This window comes from Coffea eugenioides, chromosome 6 (genome assembly GCF_003713205.1).
Source record: "Coffea eugenioides isolate CCC68of chromosome 6, Ceug_1.0, whole genome shotgun sequence".
Taxonomy (NCBI): Eukaryota; Viridiplantae; Streptophyta; class Magnoliopsida; order Gentianales; family Rubiaceae; genus Coffea; species Coffea eugenioides.
In genome coordinates this window covers 5,768,922-5,786,932 of record NC_040040.1, presented here as the reverse complement: position 1 = coordinate 5,786,932, position 18,011 = coordinate 5,768,922, and the positions used below count along the sequence as shown (strand labels likewise).

The following is an 18,011-nucleotide window of genomic DNA, read 5'->3' as shown; positions in this document are numbered from 1 at the left end:
CGCGGGTAAAATTGTAAAGTAGTAGTAGTAGTAGTTGGTATCTGGCTGGATTGAAAGTATTCCCTCGTTTTCCTTTCCCTCGCTTGGATAAAGAAGAAGAAGAGGAAACTGGAAAGAAAGAGCGAGTCCCCCGGGATCTCCTCGCACTACTATATATATACACAGCCATTGCTCTTCTTTCACTACTCTTCACCGAAGGCGAAAATACCTCTCTTCTCGTCTTCCCTGTACACTCCTCCTCCCTTCCCCCGCTGCTTCTCCCTTCGCCCGCTCCGCTCCTTTGTTGCTTGCAGATCTACAGGTTCTTTTCCCTCCTGCAACTCTCTCTACTTTATTATTTTGTTTAGATCTGGCAACTCTATCATTTGATTGAATGAGATCTGGATCTCTGCCATTGTGATGAATTCTGTTTTTCCATTCATGAGCGTTTTCTCTCTAATGCAGTGTTAATATTCCTTGCCCCGTTCTATGTGTCGTGCTTCTCTTTTCATCGTTTGTCATGGTTTCGACTAATTTCTATGCTGGATTTGGGTCCTGACGTTCTATTTTTGATGATTAGTTATGCCGTCGGGATTACAATGAATCAGTTAATTATCGGATCTTGCCACTGTTGATGACTTCATTCTATGCTATTGTATTCTGATATTTAGTATGTAGATCTTATTGCAGATCTCGTTACCCATCTGGATGTTCTGTCATACAAATGCTTTTTGTACTTGAATATTCTCGTTACGACGATCCAGCGCCATCCCCCACCCCCGCTCTTTTCCTTTTCACATTTGGATCTAAGCGCCATTGAATCGTTAATGTTGTTGAAAGGATAGACCTTTATTTAAGATGGGCTATCCAATTATGTGGCAACAGCAGTAGATATCACGTTGATATTAATGTCGGTAACAACTACAATGTACTAAGGGATCTCTCTCCGTATTTCAAGGGTCACCATGAAATCTGAGGCTGGACGCTCGGATCGATGGAAATTTTAGAGGATTTTTATACTTGTATATGTTACCTGGTGATACTAAAAATAACCCATTTGTTACGAATTTGGCCTTCTTTTATTTACCTATTCCTTAATTTGCCATGTAAAAGTGCCATAGATTGAAAGCATAGTAATGTCGATAATGAGTCATTTATATCATAATGAGCCTGCTATAGTATCCTAAGAAACTCACTGCTACTAATGCTGCTACCAGTCAAATCATGGTGCATAAAAGGAGCTTATGATTCAGTAACTTTGTCAATGGATTGAAAATTTGCTTTAAGTTTTAATACAAACCATAACTGAGGCAGTCTTTTCTTCTGTTCCTTATCAGGCTAGACATGGATACCTTCCTCTTCACCTCAGAGTCCGTCAATGAAGGCCACCCTGACAAGCTCTGTGATCAAGTCTCGGATGCCATTCTTGATGCTTGCCTGGAACAAGACCCGGAGAGCAAAGTTGCCTGCGAAACCTGCACAAAGACTAACATGGTTATGGTCTTTGGTGAAATAACTACCAAGGCTACAGTCAACTATGAGAAGATTGTGCGTGATACTTGCAGGGGTATCGGGTTTACATCAGCTGATGTTGGCCTTGATGCTGACAATTGCAAGGTTCTTGTCAATATTGAACAACAGAGCCCTGACATTGCCCAGGGAGTTCATGGTCATTTGACCAAGAAACCTGAGGAAATAGGAGCTGGTGACCAAGGACACATGTTTGGTTATGCAACTGATGAAACACCAGAGCTTATGCCTCTGACTCATGTCCTTGCTACAAAGCTCGGCGCCAAGCTTACTGAAGTTAGGAAGAACAAGACATGCCCATGGCTGAGACCCGATGGTAAAACCCAAGTAACTGTTGAGTACAAAAATGAGGGTGGTGCTATGGTCCCTATTAGGGTCCACACTGTTCTCATCTCAACCCAACACGATGAAACTGTTACAAATGATCAGATTGCCCAGGATTTGAAGGAGCATGTTATCAAGCCTGTCATCCCAGCTCAGTACCTTGATGACAAAACCATCTTCCACCTCAACCCATCAGGTCGCTTTGTTATTGGTGGTCCACATGGTGATGCAGGACTTACTGGGCGTAAAATTATTATCGATACTTATGGTGGATGGGGTGCTCATGGTGGAGGTGCCTTTTCTGGCAAGGACCCCACTAAGGTGGACAGAAGTGGTGCTTACATTGTTAGGCAAGCTGCTAAGAGCGTTGTTGCTTCGGGCCTTGCTCGTCGCTGTCTTGTGCAGGTTTCTTATGCCATTGGCGTCGCAGAGCCTCTTTCAGTGTTTGTTGAGACATACAAGACTGGGAAGATTCCAGACAAGGATATTCTCGCTCTGATCAAGGAGAACTTTGATTTTAGGCCTGGGATGATCGCAATCAATCTTGACTTGAAGAGGGGAGGCAATTTTAGGTACCAAAAGACTGCTGCTTATGGTCATTTTGGCCGTGACGACCCTGATTTCTCTTGGGAGACTGTTAAGATTCTCAAGCCCAAAGCTTGAGTTGACAACTGTCTGCAAATTACTTTCAGTAGCAATGATTCTAGCTGCAAGCAAATAAACAAAGCTATCTGGCATACACTTGACCCGAATTCATTTTTCCAGGGCTCCACTAAGAGACGGGAAAAGGGACCCTGCATTATGTACTTTAGAGGATTGAATGAGCGCGGAGCGATTTGTCACCTTGTCTTCTAGTTATTCGTTCATTTTGAAGTTAGTTTCTTTTTTTTTTTGTTGTTATAATCATTGTTTCAGTTGTCTGCTCGTTAGCGACACTCTTTCTCCATTCATGTTGTTGATCAATTTTTGATTATTCACACGTCCTCGTGAAAGTATATCTTCTATTGGTAATGAAATTTTTACATAACGTGCATTTGATTGACCAACTTAGTTCATACTTATTAGCAACTTTCTGGCTTGCATTTTCTAGCTATGTAGCACTTGCTTGGAATGTTTTTTCTGCTATGGGAGTGGTAGGTGGGAAGAAATGGATTGGATGGATTAAATAAAAAGCCCTCTCCGAGGTACCCAAGTGATTAATACTCTTTCAACAGTAAATAATAAACATACGCACCCAAAATCTAAGGTAATTTCACATGTTTATCCAAAAGGCAATTGCTATGATTAATACTCGTTACAAAATTATTTTCATAACTTTTTTCATTATCAATTCTCAAACCAAGTTGCCTTTTCCATTGTAAACTCTCAGATCAAGCATCTGAGAATTGTCCAGCAAGCTAAGCCATTTTAAGCTACACTTGGGAAAGTTTAAGAGGCCAAACAACTTAAAATTATAGGGATTTTAATTATACAGAAAGTTTAAGAGGCCAGACAACTTAAAATTATAGAGATTTTGATAATATAGAAGATTCAAGTCGCAGTTTGAGCTCTTCAATCATGTTTTGACGAATTAGTCACGGAGTAACTCATAAACTTTCAAAATTTTGGATTCCCAGTAAATATTTGTCAAACAATCAAAAACTTTAAACTACAATCAGGCTACGCAGAGAGATTTGGATTTTTATTCAAGGGGGGCTGCCCTTATCTACTTAAACAACGATTTTCTTCATCCACCACAGAAGGGGGAAAAGGATCTCAGTAAACGTCCAATTTATCTTTACATACACGACGAATCAGATGGTAGCTGTGAAAGCCACAAGATCATGTGTAGCAGAATAATTTACAATCTAGGCAAACTCAAAAAAACAAAAACATATCAGTGATGGCATAGCAGGATGAAGATATTGGCAGATGGCACATCTTATGATGGATGAAATATTCTTCATCATGCTCAGTTACTGCAAAAGGTGAATTGTTTTTCAAGAGTGCAACCACAGGCGGTCATGCAATCGCTCTTCACCAGCACCAAACATTTCATCAACCCTTTCACCATCTCTATAAAAATGAAAAGTTGGCGTATACCGAATATGCTTTGTTGTATCTGGACATTCATCAATATCAGCATACACAAAGGAAAGCTTGGGAAACTTGTTACTCAACTGGCAGAATGCAGGAAATATCTGGCTGCAAACATGACACCTGGAAATGAAAGATCAATAAGCCTTAGTAACTGATCCAGTAGAAAGGCAACTAGGTTATCTTCAAGTCTCACATCATCACCTTTCGTATCAAAACTGCTGGAGGAGCAGCCAAAACGTTGTATACCTTCAAATTGTAAAATGAACATTGTATATGGAATGACAAGTACTTAACAACAATGTGCTATGACCGGTAGGATTACAGATAAGCATAATGGTAATCATTTTGAAGTGTTTCTTACATTGTTTTCTGTTGCTAACAAGCTTAGCTCTCCATAGTCATGTTCACCATGATAAAAAATAATAATAATAATAAATCCCTAAACCATTATGGTCATACTTCTAAATCCACTTCCTAAATCTAGCTCTATTCCACCAAAGGAACAAGAAGCACATGCTTAAACGCTGTATTCAACTTTCTAAACAGACCGACTTGTTTATGGTCTACGTGGAATCGAAACTAAACATAAAGTATATCTTCCTGGCAGATAGTATCATTAAAGGTTTGGAACTCAGGGTTGAACTCTGCCAAAATAGGACCAAAAGAACCAAACGAACAGAAATAGAGATCCAAAGCTAATGGATGTTAAAAACAGATGGTTAATCTTAAGTCAGTAGGTATGAGTTCCCAGTGTTCCCTCATCGTCAATCAAAGTGTTTCCTCTTCATCAATCAATTTCCAAAGGAACCCGCATTGACGATTTGAAAATAGTGCAAATGAAATGAAAAAATGTGCACGTTCCTCACCCGCATTAAGATTGCTCGATGGAGTTAAACTCCAGAATCAGCTCCTCTTGTATGCAGACACCAATCGCCCAGAAGTACTTGTCTGATCCATAACCTAATACTACCACTGAAGGATACTTAGTTTTTCACACGGTCCTTAAATCAAACAGCTGACTGATGTTATCATCTTTTTCTTTCAGCTACCAAAATCTCCAATCGGACGCGGGGCCACACTCAATCCAAATACAGACAAATTCACAATCAAAACAAATACGAACTCCAGAATAGTTATTATCAGTTGGAGACGCCCCAAAATCACAACTCAAGAAATAAAAATAAAAAATAAAAGTGAAAACGAAGAACTGGGGAAGTAACTCAAGTCACACGTACGACTCACCAAGATGCACCGTAGTTGATAACTGCCTGCAAACACATGACAAGGTTAGGTGAAAGGGAAAATAAGAGTAGTAGTCGAGCAGGGTATACACGAATAACAATAGTAGGTTTAACACGTACAGGGGCTCTGGAGGTCCTGATATGATGAAAGATTTCCTTAAGATTTTCGTCACCGGAGGCAGCCACGAGGTTACCATGGGAATGGCTCCCCAGATTTGGCCTCTCTTCCTTATCGCCTTCGTTCTCCATTCTTTTGATGCGCAGCCCCCACCCAGTTTCTTTCGTAATTGTCTGTTACTCTCTGTATCCAAGCAGGGCCATTCTTAATCGTCTGTTAAAACGGGCCTTTCCTTCCCTTATTCATAGTGGTGTAAACGAGTTTGATTTTTCTGGTAACGAGATAAAGAGGTGTTTTTAGCGCACTAGTCAAGCCAATCTCACAACGTTAAAAATCCGTTAAAAGCTCGTAGTTTGATTTGTCCAAATGTAAAATTTTACATTATTAAGCGCGCGCGCTCACACACACACACACACATATATATATAGCTATATATACATGGGGATTTATTAGTCGATGAAACAAATCTCGGACAATGTTGTCAAGACATTCAAATAGGAGATCATCTTGGACGCTCAAATTCTCTGTTGTGCATGTATGCAAATTAAGGTAATCAAAAGAAGGCTGAGATTGGGGGGTGGCGTCATGTACAATCGCATGCCATCTCTCTAAACATAGCATACATAATAACTATCAAGCAGCCCGTTTCCGAGTATTTGCTTCCTTGAACGCGGTGGTGCTCAAAACTAATCAATGAGATGCCAACGAAAGACAGGCACACCAACTTGGAATGCGGTGCTTGGTGGGTCATTGAGGCAGCTCATATGACTTTGTGCTTAAAGCAATGCCAACAAGGGAAGGGAGATGCGGTTTCTTGTTAATTTTTTTTTTATCAGACAACAGTCACCGTTTAGATAACGGCAACAATAAATACAAATGCCAATGAGAATTGAAATTGCCAATTCTGCTTCCAGTACGACCCATTTATAGCCCTAATTGGTTGATGCCAAACACAGAAAATTGGGCGCCAGTACCTTGTCAATGTAAAGGATTGCTTTCTTTTTGAACTAATGGGAAAAATTAAACATTTCTGTGCCTTCATAGGTTGAATGCAACATATTGAACATCGAGATTGCAGGTTAATATAGTTTGTCATGTGGCAATAGTCGCTAGGCCCCAGAATGTTATGACAAATCAATGAGATCTTACCTTCACTTTCTACCCAAAAGCCAAAAAAAAAAAAAAAAAAAATTTCAACTTGAGCACTATGGTTGCGCCACAGCTATTTCACGCCAACCCCTACTCTGCGTTCATTTCCTCTTCTGGCGGCACTTTCTTAGTTTTCTTTATGTCTTGCAGTGTGTGACTTTCAGCCACTTGACTGGAGAAAACTTGCAGTCGCAGATACCAAAGTGCTCCTTAATGTATCTCTTGGCATTTGATAACACCAGAGGAGTAACTCTTCTGTTTCAGCAGTCAGTCGACCTCAGAGAATTGTCCTGTATGCAACTTCTCGCTCAAAGCAGCAGTTGCTGCTGCTATTCTCCCTTGATCCTGGCATCAATAGCCAAAGGGTTTGTTTTAAATTGTAAGTTAGATCTCACTATAGTCAACAAAAGATTTGACATCCGTAGAAAACCATTGCTTACCTTTCCTTGGAAAGTAATTATGAGTGGCCCATTTCTTGATGCCCGATAAGCCCCTTTTTTTAACCAAGCAAAGCAGATTAACAAAAAAAAAAAAAACTAAAAATTGTTTGTAAACCAGATAAAACCATAATTCAAAAACTCTCAACTCCTACCAATGTGAAGATCTGGAAATTCCAGACACAGTTTTGACAAAGGTTGAGCAGCTTCCACCTGCAACCCCATGAGACGCGAAACACTATATTCCATTAATTTGCTTAAACTATTCCAAAATAATATAGCGAGATACACACCCTCCAGTAAATTGTCATCTAATTCTGGTTCCAAAACTCATGAATAACGCAGAACACTTACATCTGAGGAATTGGTGCACAATCTTTTTGATTGCAATGGTTCCATCAGCACAAGAAGCCCATTAGAACTTGATAAATCAAGTAGACAGTCCCACTGGAGATCCAGCTCGGCAACATTTGTTGCAGATAGGATTATCACATTGTGGCACTTGATCTAACAACCAAACCAAAAAGCAAGCACAAGTTACTGTACTAGTTAGCACATTAGTATAACAAACTGGTCAAAAGGAAATGTAAAAGCTATGTATCTGCTATCTAGTAGTATACAAAATTGACAGGAAAAAAATAATAAAGAACACAGTAAAAGGCACATGCACATTGAGAAAAGGGACAAGACGGATAATAGCATTGAGAGTGGTAAACATCTGTCTTCAGAAATCATGGGATATTGACAATTCATAATCGATGAGACTGTGAAGCAGAACATACCCAACACTGACCCTATTACAATGGTTCGACATGTTAAAATAGGTGCATCTTATTGAATGCAATAGACTTGTTTATAAGGCATTTCTGTCTTACAATCAACAGTATGTTTAGACTACACGAAACTGAGTCCAGTTCAGATCGCTGAGGCATTTACAAACATGGATAAGTACTGGACAGCAATTGTGTTTTTTGTGAAAAGAGAGAGACAGAAAACTTCGAGTTGTCATGCTCTTCAAAATTGCTAATAATGCTATGTTTGTGACGCTTATCCCCTAAATACAACACTGTGACAATATTGTGATGCTTAACATATAAGGGTTACCATCAATTGAGTCAGATTAATACCACAATATAAGCATTAGTAGGCAAACTCATCACATGCTGGACTTCAGAGTGCCAAGTTCACAAGTGCGATGAACAGAAGGGTTATACCAGAAGTCATCCATCATACTCTTACATGATTTTCCATTTACATGTATAATATGATTATCAACGTAAAAAAAACCTTGCCTAGAAAGAGTGTAATAGCTTTCAGCAGCTTATGGATATCAACAAGGAATGGCATCATCCAGCTTGCACTGAAATCAAATAACCAAATTATTGCATCCTCAACCATATACACGTACCAAAGGCACAGGCAGCTGTTCATGATGCAGTAATTCTGTGATACCCTCAGGCAGTTGAGCCATCTGTATCCAAAATGAAGAGGTTATAAACAAGATCAGATACCAAAGAAGTATGCTTCAAATAGGAGTATCCAAGGACCTTGCCATTAAAATTTTTAATTAATATTTGATGAACTATTGGTACCTGTAACGTACGTTTGCCCTAGTGTTTTTAGTTGACCCCAAATGTTCTTTTATTCTTGTCCATATACATTTTAATTACAGTCTATACAGATAATAAATCCTTATCTTGATCCTCTTTAAAAAAAAAAAAACTTATCATGTTAATCAAGCACAAGCATAGATTGGCTTTCTATACTTCAAAGAAAAAATTATAGTAAGAAATGGATACTTGCACCCATCAATGTTTGTAACAGCATTACCTCATTTCTGTCCCCGGTGCATTTTTCACCAATAAGATGCCTTAAATACTCTTCAAACTCTTCATCTGGAGCCTGATTTAACAACATAGGCAAAAACAATCAGTGGTATCAAACTGCTAAGAAAACAAACAGCAATAAAGGAACAGCGTTTTATCACTAACTCTGCAAAGATCACGAAGTTACTCATTTTATAAAAAATCCATATCAGTATAAGTGAATAAGGCTGCTATAGAGATGGGACTAAGTAGAATTGACATCATCCAGAATCTTTGAACTTTGGCCTAGTTATTAACAGGCTGAATCACACAAGCGAAATGACCCTTGATAGAAAGTATGACTCCACATTACTTTTAAATAATCAAAGGTGGAGCTGGATAAGCTTTCATTAGGCTGAGAATGCCAAGAGACCCATAATTATTAGAGTGAGACAAGAACTCACAGTACGAACACCAAATGCTTTTGCAACTCCTGCTAAAGTGACATCTGAGTGCAATGGACCTATACCTCCATATATGAACACCTGAAATAACCAGTGGCAACAACATGCAATGAGAAACTAAAGGTTAGGCATGACCCATCAACACCCCATGATTAGTTGATTACTATAGGCTCTCACTCGGTATAGTAACAAAGTGTAAGGCCCAATGTGCATGAATTAGTAGATCTCACTCCCTCCCTCTGTTTGCTTTGTGTAACTTTGCTCCTCTTATTCATGGAATTCAACCCAATATAAATAAAAATACAAAAAATAAATAAATGAAGACTTCATGTCGAAACAAAAGTAAAATAAGACACCAAGCAACAGGAAACAGGCTTGAATGCAGAAGAGGTTCGTACTCTTTGCACTTACTAGAGAAGTAACAAGCAGAGAATCTAAATTAATGATTGCAAATATTTACCATGTCATTTGTAGATTTCCGTTTCACGACTTCATCAGCTACAGAATCTATCTGGATTTAAAAGAATACGATAAGGAATCTGAACAAAAGCATGCCAGAGGAAATAGCAGGCAGGTTGGCAAAAGCTAGAAGCAAGCAAAACCCATTTACATTAATTGACAGCTGAACAATGCAACTTCAGATGGGCAGAGGTGCTCCACCTGGACATCATCAAGAGACCATGTTCAGCAGCCTTTCCTCCCCCTCCCCTTCCCTAATCCCTCCACATTCCCCCCCATGTCAAAAACAAATTTAAATAAGATACATATAAGCAACTAGGAACAGGCTTGAATCCAAAAATAGATTCATGCTCTTTGTGCTGACTAAACTGAAGTAAACAATTAAGGCATAGCAGCCTTTACAGCATTAAGTTTTCACCTCTCTTGTACCACAAATATCGGAAGTCAGCTTCAGTCATAACTTACATCATTTCGAGTTACAGCAAGCTGTGAGACTGTCCAACCTATAGAATGAAGCCTTCCGCATAGAGAAGATCCCAACTTGTCCTCAACAGTGCCAAATCTGAGCTATGGAATTAACATAGAAATATGAGATTAACAAGTAATTACATGCAGAAGAAACTTTATGTTTCATAGTCAGACAGAAACACAGTACTAACAAACATAACTATCAATTTCAAACAAATGTTTAATGAAAGTGTGCTATACATCTTACAAAACCAGAAGGCACTTCACTATCTCTAAGAACCAGCAAACAAAACAGCTGCAATCCCCAAACAGATCCTTAAAGAAGGTATAAGTTCACAATTCAAACAGCACTGTGCTCTACAAAAAATGTACTAGAAAACAAAATCCTATTTTTGGAGATGAAAAGCCAAACTCCATGCAACCATTCATATTTCCGTGTGAAATGGTAAGATTGCTTGCAACATCCTTTATTTTATACAAGTACGTCGGTACAAAATCAGGTTATGAATGTAAAAATAAATGATAGTGAAGAAACAGGTTCCTGCAGAGATAGTTAGATTCATAATACTGAAATATTGACAGAATATCATCTCATGAGCATGAAGTGTTCAAGGACAGCTACAACATAGGCAAAGAAAAAAATTTAATAGAGAAACATAAGATACAACAAACACACAGATAAAGGAAGTTCAGGACATAGAATACGAGGGTCCAGAAGTGACAAATTGCAATGGTTTCTATTAAAAGCCATCTATTAGTAAGGCCTTGTTCTTGGTTGATATTTTAGCTGATTAAAGATTCTGATTTTAGATTTTTTTTTTCTTTTTTCTCGTTAACTTTTGCACTTAGATTATAGATTTTTTTAATAGTAAAAAAATGCTAAAATCAATAATCTACCAAAGAGTAGCTTTTGCTGATTCTGATCAGCTTGTGCAAAATGTAAAGCAAACAAGAACAAGGCCTAAATGCTAATGACAACATTATCTGGAATAAATACAGCAGCCACAACAAACTTACAGAATCTCATCACCAACAGCAATTATTGAGGCTGTGAGCATGCTGTGCCAGCTCAAATCTCTACTTTTCAAACCATTACTAACAGAAGCCAGTTGCCCACAAGGTGGGGAAGAGTTCTTCTTTACCCTCCCTGCTCTTTCCAGTCTTCCATCAGCAAGAAGATACGCAGGTCTGAATTTCCCTTCAGGGTTGCTGGAGTCTCTAATGCACAATAAACCATTTGGAACTGTGTCATGAACACTCCCAATTGAAGTATAGCTGCAGTTGCATGGAAGTTATAAGTTAGCTAAGAATAAGTAAAATAAAATATAACTGAACATGCTGGAAAGAATCATCTCATAGAGATTTGTTACATCACAAAAGAACCAATAGAAAGTGTTCTGGGCTATTAAAGTGGGAAAGTAAGGTTTCGTACAAAACTGGATCAAGAAATATATATCCCAAGCACCATACATTATAACAAATCTTCAACACATTCTCAAGCTACAAAGGTGAAGAGTTACCCTTCATCGTAAAGGCTGCAGTAGCGAACCTTGCAAGTCAAAAGGAATGACCATACATCTCTGCCAAATAACACAAGTCAACCTTGTATGTAAATAGAAGAAAAAAGTTCTGAGCATCATCATATCCAGAGAAAGCACAGAGTAAAAATTAATAAAGTTTACACATTCATTAAGTAGCTTTTGCAATAAAATTGTCAAATGCACTAGACTCACTTCTTTTGCTTATAGAAAGAGAGAAACTAGCAGTTATTTCTTCTAAGCTTTAATTGTCAAAGACAGCTAAAAGGTGGTGAACATAAAGGGAGTGCCAAGAAGTAGGCAATCAACGGCAACAACAATGATAAATCCCTAAAAGACAACTAAAAAGAATCCAGATCACCTGAGAGGAGTTTCTGCAGCAACTTTAGCAGAAATCATAAGCATACACTCTGGATCTTGGTATCAAAGATGTTTTTCATGGTAATCATTTAACAGACAGTTGAAACTTGACACCCATAAATTTGCAATAAGTAAAAATAAGTGTTAACAGTATACTTTCAATTGTATCTCGATCATGGAAAGTAGGAATCAAATATATGAAGTTACACTCGAAGAAAAGGTTAAATGGCTTGAGAGATTGAAAAGACCATATCTATCTCCACGGAGAAGGAAATACCAAACCCACAAAAAATATGCACTTCAAAATCTTGCAAAAATAGAACATTGTTTCAAATTGGTTCCTCGTAATGGATATACCAAATCACTATTTTATGCAGCATGCATCGATATAAGTCATTTTTAAGGTTCATATAGTACATTTCTTCACTCTGACATTATGTTGCAATTATCAAAAAGAATATAAGCAACTTTAAGCGATGCAACAACATCTGAACAGCACCACTTCAATTGCATGAACAAATTAGCGGCTTATCACACAAAAGTCCAGAATTTAACATGCTTGAACAAACCTGTAAGACCAATCCAAAATTGGATTCACTCTCATGAAAGGAGGCCACCCAGGTGAACTAGGAGAGAACTGTTCCTGGCCTACCTGCAAGAAAACCGTATATATGCATGTAGCTATCAACCTTGAACTAAATTCTTTTCAAATTTCCAATAAGTATTAGGTGTCAGAGAAAAACTCGAAAGGCATCGGAATACCGCTGTGGGATCACCGATTCGGACACCAAGGAAAATAGCTCTGATTGGTTTTGCCTTTAGGAGCGCCTCCAAACCAGCCTTGAAATCAAGGCGAATAATTTCCATTTGCAAGCCATAGCTGCATAGAGAGAAACAGAAAAAAATATATAAAATTCCCCTTCAATATTAACATAACAAAAAGCAAAATGTGCACAACCAACACCAATAAACATATCAGCTAGGTTATTCTGTATCTCAATTTTGGTAACTTCATACTATGCTCCTTAAAAGAAAAATCAAGAACAGCAGTATGTACAAAGAAAGGAAAAAAGATAAAATGGAAAGGGAAAAGCTTTATCCCAGACCTTTTTGCAGTTTCATAGGTGAATGAGTTGATCTCAGGGAATGCAGATGCACTCTCAAAATATATGGTTCGAATTGGATATGCAATTTCACCATCCATAAGGTCCCCATTGCAACCAATTTTTTCTGCTTTATGTAAATAATATCCTGCCCTAAGAAGGTGTAACAACACCTACACAAAGCAAGTCCATCATATGCCCAGTTTTAACAGTATGGAGAGCTCAAACAGGAAAGATGAACATATTAGATACTCACAGTTGAATCTTTCCCTCCATTGAAGCTGAAGGCAACCTCATCAACACTGTTCAGGAAATTAATGTCAGTGCTTAGTATTTTTTTAATCTGAAGGCAAAAAAATCAGAATCATGTGCATTCTGGTCAAGAAAATTCTAGTAAACATTTAACCATGTGCAGTTCCTTACAACCCACACAGATTAAACTATCATGATATGCAAGTATATGTGGCCAATTCCATATTTGATTTTAGTTAGTTAATAAGAATGAATAAAGAGGAACACTAGCAAACAATAAAACACATTAAATTAGAACAATGATAACTGTTTTACAATTAATTTCCTTCCTGTAGCACAAAACGCATTTTCCCTGAGTAATTCCATTAAAAATTTCCAACTTCCATCCTTTAACAACTATCTTCCATTTCTTTCTTAATTGTTATCAATTGGAGAAGGTCCCAGGAAGAAATTAATTCAACCACTTATACTTCAGTGTTCAATAACCGCATTTCACAGAAAAAAGTGCATGTATGTACTACCAATCCATGGTCAATGGTGCTTCAATGGTGCTTCATTCAATAGCAAAGACACCAACAATAAAATGTTCCACTTAATTGTAGAAGGCAGTAAGTGTTAACCTTATTCATCATCTCGAATTAAGAGAACTCAAAACAACTAAACCTGCATCTCAGCTCTCGGTAGTAAAAGTTGGATCAGATCTTATATGGAGAAGAGCTAATAGACAGGGTAAAAGAAACAAAAATAAAATTCTTTGCATGCTCTCTTTATTCTGGAGAAACTCATTTTCCTCATGCACCAAAACTTCTGGCTATTGAAGTTTTCTTTTATCAAAATTATGCAGTAGAAGATAGTTGAGGGGGGTCTCTCAACTTTTTTGCTACTGCATATATAAGATATAGTTGGGACAAGACACAAATAATATATCACTACTGTGCTACATGGAGTGAAGATACCTCAGACTGTAACTGCGGCACCACGAACTGTGGAAGACAAATATACTCTTTAGCACCCAAGATAGATACTGTTTTCTAAATTTGACCATTACTGCAGATAGAAAGAATAACTTCCAGGTGTATGTGGTAAAGCCTTTTATCAGGATAGAGTTTGTCTGTTTATTAGGAATATTAAATGCAAGTCACAGGGTAAAAAATATGTAGATAGCTGAAAATTCTTTGGAAAAAAAATTATAGTGACTTTCTCTATAACAAGTGTGATATCCATTGTCAAAGTGTGACCACCCCATAAGAGGAATGAACGGCTGCGATTGAATTTTACACCTTCCATAATATCGGGATGACACATGGAAGTAATTTTAAATTTTGAAGAGAGTGAGGAACAGGAGATTAGCATCAAGTAAGGTCAGCTAGCGATCAACTTGAGATGTTGGGTAATTTTGCCAGTCTACATTCCATGAGTTTCACCTCCAATGACAGAAAGAACACAGGCTGGCGAGGTAAAATTAGATAAAGAAATTTCCACCTTCAATTTTTGCAAAAAAGTTGAGACAACAAAAAAACCGGTCTTACAAACAATACAACCTGAAATCGCATGTTTTAAATTGCACACTCTCAAGGATAAAACAATAAGACAATTGTCAATCACTTAAAAAGGTTAAGAAATCCTAAGGCAACCACACGTCAGAATACTAGCTGTCATTGAGTTGGCATGCACGCATTTAAAATCAGATTAATGTGCAGAAAATCTTCATTAATCATTTTTGATAAAATTCATCGAGTAGTTCATTAAGAATACAATGACAGCTAAAATAACTGTTTACTCAGAGGAAGAAACAGTTAAAAAAAAAAAGTTAAGTGTAAAGAGGACATACATGTATTCATTGTCAGTGTAGAACACATTAAGAAAACCAAAAATGTCATTATAAAGCATAAGAAATAAGGCAATAAAGGATGTGATTCAAGAAAGACTCTAAGTGACAAACAACCTCATGTGACGACATATGAGCATGTGTAAACCGAAAAGGAAAAAAAGTGTGAGGATACTTGAGTCTAGAAAGAGAGAAATGGAGCTTACGAATAGAGAGCAAAAGCTCTTTGGATGACATAGATGGCGTTTTTGTACTTGGTCTTCAATCTTCGATCATCACTTTCTCTGACTGCTATATCGATCTCCATTTTGTTTCCCTATATATTCTCGTATTTAACCCTTCTGTAAGAAAGAAACAATCAATCAAAGCTCATCAGATAATGTTTTAACAAGTGTAGAAAACCACTTGCAACATATATGCATAAAATTCTACTTAGAAAAACAAAAGGGATTACCCAACAATTTAAAGGGTCTGCCTAAAAATCAAGAATTCAGATGTTAATTGATGACATGCAAAAGGGCTTCCAATAATTCAAGAAAACCGTTGTATTATACACACCGCAGCACATTCGTGAACCTCTGTCAATAAGAAAAAAATAAGATAGGAAAAAGAAGAACCAGCACACGTGAAGATGAAGACAAATTGGAAACATCGAAGAAGAAAATGGCTCAAAATGCAATTTCAAGAAAAGTCAGTAGCATGGAAGGATTGAACCCAGGAAATCACCTGATATTGAAGAGCTCGAGAACAGAGAGGCCGCAGGGCTCCCAAGTAAAAGGCGGCTACGACGTAGTTCTTTCGGATGAGTTTTTTGTTTCCCGGAAACGTTAGAACTTCTTGCCGATGAATGATAAATTGAATTTTGTTCTTTCTGGGAAAATACAAATATTTTGGGGTGGACAAATGAGAATACAAAAAAAAGGTGCGCTCTTTTTTGTGCTTTTCTAAGTACTACCACAGGTTGTATATCTATGCATATCTTTTATAGTAGTATATATGACTATCATTTAACACTACTAGTATTTTCTCTATCAAATCATCAAACAATGGGATGGTAGCAGAAAACAAGTCCCAAACTCCCAATGCTAATACAAAGAGGAGATAGCAGTCCCCAGCTTTGAATTCAAAGCCAAAACAAAATTTGAGGATTTCTTGCTTCCTTCGGTCGGCTGCGCCCGCCCACTGTGCCTAGCGTTTATTAGACGCAAGAAGGAAAGTGCCCAGTTAGACCGTAGATGCTGAAATCTTTGTATCACAGAAAAAAATTCCACTCCGCTTGGATCTCCGCTTATACTAGTTTGTACTTGAGATCTGGTGATTTGACGCTGGCCCATTAAGCTCTATAGCCCAAAACCTTACTCACATTTGAATGCAAAAGCAATTCCAACTGGAAACAAGGAGAAAGGGCAAAAGTACTGTTCTAATGGTAATAACTGAGGATCAATCTTTCAGCACTTTGAAAACGTGCGACCTATCAACACGTGTTTGAATATTGTTGCTAATGTAATGATAGATAATTTGTAAAAACTTATGTAAGCAACTTATGATCGATCCCTGAAGTCATGTCGTCGTACCCTGACTTATGATGATAGTCGATATTGAACTCGTTCAAACTTTGCGCCAATAAAAAAAAAAAGGAAAAAATGTGCAACCTCGTGAACTGTGACTAACAAAGAAACAACCAGAAATGCAGCAAGAATTGCAAGATGACTAGATAATGACCGTCTTCGCTGATCCTTTGCATGTTCTAACTTCTAATTATAACCAGTATTATACTAGTAAAAAGATTGGATGAATTGAATGGCTATTAAGTACTACAATGCAGCTACAGCAAGGCATGTATCCAAAAAATGTAAATTTCATGTGATGAGGGAAAAAGGAAAATGTGAACACATTTTTAATAGATCATCAACCTATTATATTTACAGGTGTGTATACGAAACATCAATGAGGCAAAAGAATGTGAAGCCTCTTTCTAGGTGAATAAATTGGTCATGGAAACTTCAACAATCATTAATGCATAAAGACTGTGACTAGAGTCCCTCTGGCTTTGGAAGATTATTGGTCATGGTAGTTAGGTAAAAGGAAGATTTTCTTTTTTCTTTTTTTCCTTGTCAAAAACAAAGGCCGAAGTTCCTTTAGAATTTTATTCATCAGAACTAAGATTTTCTTTCAAGACGAAATGCGAGAACTTCATTACAAGCATCGGATTCCATGGAGTTTGATATTGAATAATGTGTGCCATCTCAACAAAAAAGAATTTCAGAACTCAGCATATTACTATAGCAACAATTTCATCATTTTTTGAGCAAAATGCCTATTCTCCCATGTCAATTTTAATCTAGGATCATATTGATTAGCGGGAGAAAATAAATTTATTAACTGTACCAAAATTACCGTGACATTAAAGTGCAAGTGTGGGAACGTGATTCACCAATTTCAACGTGTGTAAGTATCAGAGGAGTTCGAAGGGAAAAGAGAAGGAAATTTTGAGAGAGCAGCATGCATTTGAAATTTAGATTTAGTCGATAATCAAAGAGATTACTATCACTTGGGAGAATCGACTAGAAAATTCATAATGTAATGTATGTTATTTTCTCAAATTTGTATATACTTTAGATCTATTGTTTTGTGACATTTTTTTATCACGTATTTTCTACCATGGCACCAATGCAAATCTCATGCATGAAATTACAATTTTTTTTTTTAAAAAAATGAGGGGAATTAAACGAATAATTCTCCTCTGAATCTTACATCCAATGTCAATGGGCCTTCCCGTTCCTTTGCCCGCGCTCTCAAAACAAACATCCTTGGACAAAACAACTGATTGGGCTGGTGAAGCTGAATAGCCCATCTAAATTTGTTTGAGTCAAGTAG

The 18,011-nt window shown here is 37.4% G+C and overlaps 3 protein-coding genes across 4 annotated transcripts; 1 reads left to right on the top strand and 2 right to left on the bottom strand.

Moving 5' to 3' along the window:
* Positions 1–103: 103 nt before the first annotated feature.
* Positions 104–2,879, top strand: LOC113776062 (S-adenosylmethionine synthase 3). Its single transcript, XM_027321132.1, has 2 exons — positions 104–301; positions 1,317–2,879. The coding sequence occupies exon 2, from the start codon at positions 1,324–1,326 to the stop codon at positions 2,494–2,496; it is 1,173 nt and encodes a 390-aa protein (XP_027176933.1). The 5' UTR covers positions 104–301; positions 1,317–1,323; the 3' UTR covers positions 2,497–2,879.
* Positions 2,880–3,539: 660 nt separating this feature from the next.
* On the bottom strand, positions 3,540–5,584 carry LOC113775099 (thioredoxin-like 3-3). The gene is made up of 3 exons (XM_027319839.1): positions 5,274–5,584; positions 5,155–5,180; positions 3,540–4,032 (listed from the first exon to the last, which is right to left on the bottom strand). Exons 1-3 carry the CDS (start codon positions 5,400–5,402, stop codon positions 3,813–3,815), a joined length of 375 nt encoding a protein of 124 aa, XP_027175640.1. The 5' UTR covers positions 5,403–5,584; the 3' UTR covers positions 3,540–3,812.
* A 662-nt stretch (positions 5,585–6,246) lies between these two features.
* On the bottom strand, positions 6,247–16,305 carry LOC113776405 (FAD synthase). Of its 2 annotated transcripts, XM_027321551.1 has the most exons (18): positions 15,861–16,305; positions 15,589–15,712; positions 15,341–15,475; positions 13,311–13,356; positions 13,058–13,227; positions 12,714–12,831; positions 12,521–12,603; positions 11,574–11,633; positions 11,071–11,328; positions 10,051–10,147; positions 9,587–9,637; positions 9,127–9,207; positions 8,688–8,759; positions 8,266–8,328; positions 7,212–7,364; positions 7,013–7,070; positions 6,861–6,913; positions 6,247–6,765 (listed from the first exon to the last, which is right to left on the bottom strand). In XM_027321551.1, the coding sequence occupies exons 3-18, from the start codon at positions 15,439–15,441 to the stop codon at positions 6,688–6,690; spliced, it is 1,542 nt and encodes a 513-aa protein (XP_027177352.1). In that variant the 5' UTR covers positions 15,442–15,475; positions 15,589–15,712; positions 15,861–16,305; the 3' UTR covers positions 6,247–6,687. The 2 variants fall into 2 exon arrangements, with proteins under 2 accessions (XP_027177352.1, XP_027177353.1); XM_027321552.1 differs by lacking the exon at positions 15,589–15,712.
* Positions 16,306–18,011: the final 1,706 nt, after the last annotated feature.

Excerpts from the sequence above, each read along its gene's own strand:
- LOC113776062 (XM_027321132.1), top strand. The coding sequence starts at position 1,324 with ATGGATACCTTCCTCTTCACCTCAGAGTCCGTCAATGAAGGCCACCCT.
- LOC113775099 (XM_027319839.1), bottom strand. The coding sequence starts at position 5,402 with ATGGAGAACGAAGGCGATAAGGAAGAGAGGCCAAATCTGGGGAGCCAT. Across the intron at positions 5,181-5,273 it reads TCAGGACCTCCAGAGCCCCT|GCAGTTATCAACTACGGTGC; the intron begins GTACGTGTTAAA and ends ATGTGTTTGCAG. Across the intron at positions 4,033-5,154 it reads ATCAACTACGGTGCATCTTG|GTGTCATGTTTGCAGCCAGA; the intron begins GTGAGTCGTACG and ends TTTCATTTCCAG.
- LOC113776405 (XM_027321551.1), bottom strand. The coding sequence starts at position 15,441 with ATGGAGATCGATATAGCAGTCAGAGAAAGTGATGATCGAAGATTGAAG. Across the intron at positions 13,228-13,310 it reads ATGGAGGGAAAGATTCAACT|GTGTTGTTACACCTTCTTAG; the intron begins GTGAGTATCTAA and ends TGCTTTGTGTAG. Across the intron at positions 11,634-12,520 it reads ATTTTGGATTGGTCTTACAG|AGATGTATGGTCATTCCTTT; the intron begins GTTTGTTCAAGC and ends GTTATTTGGCAG.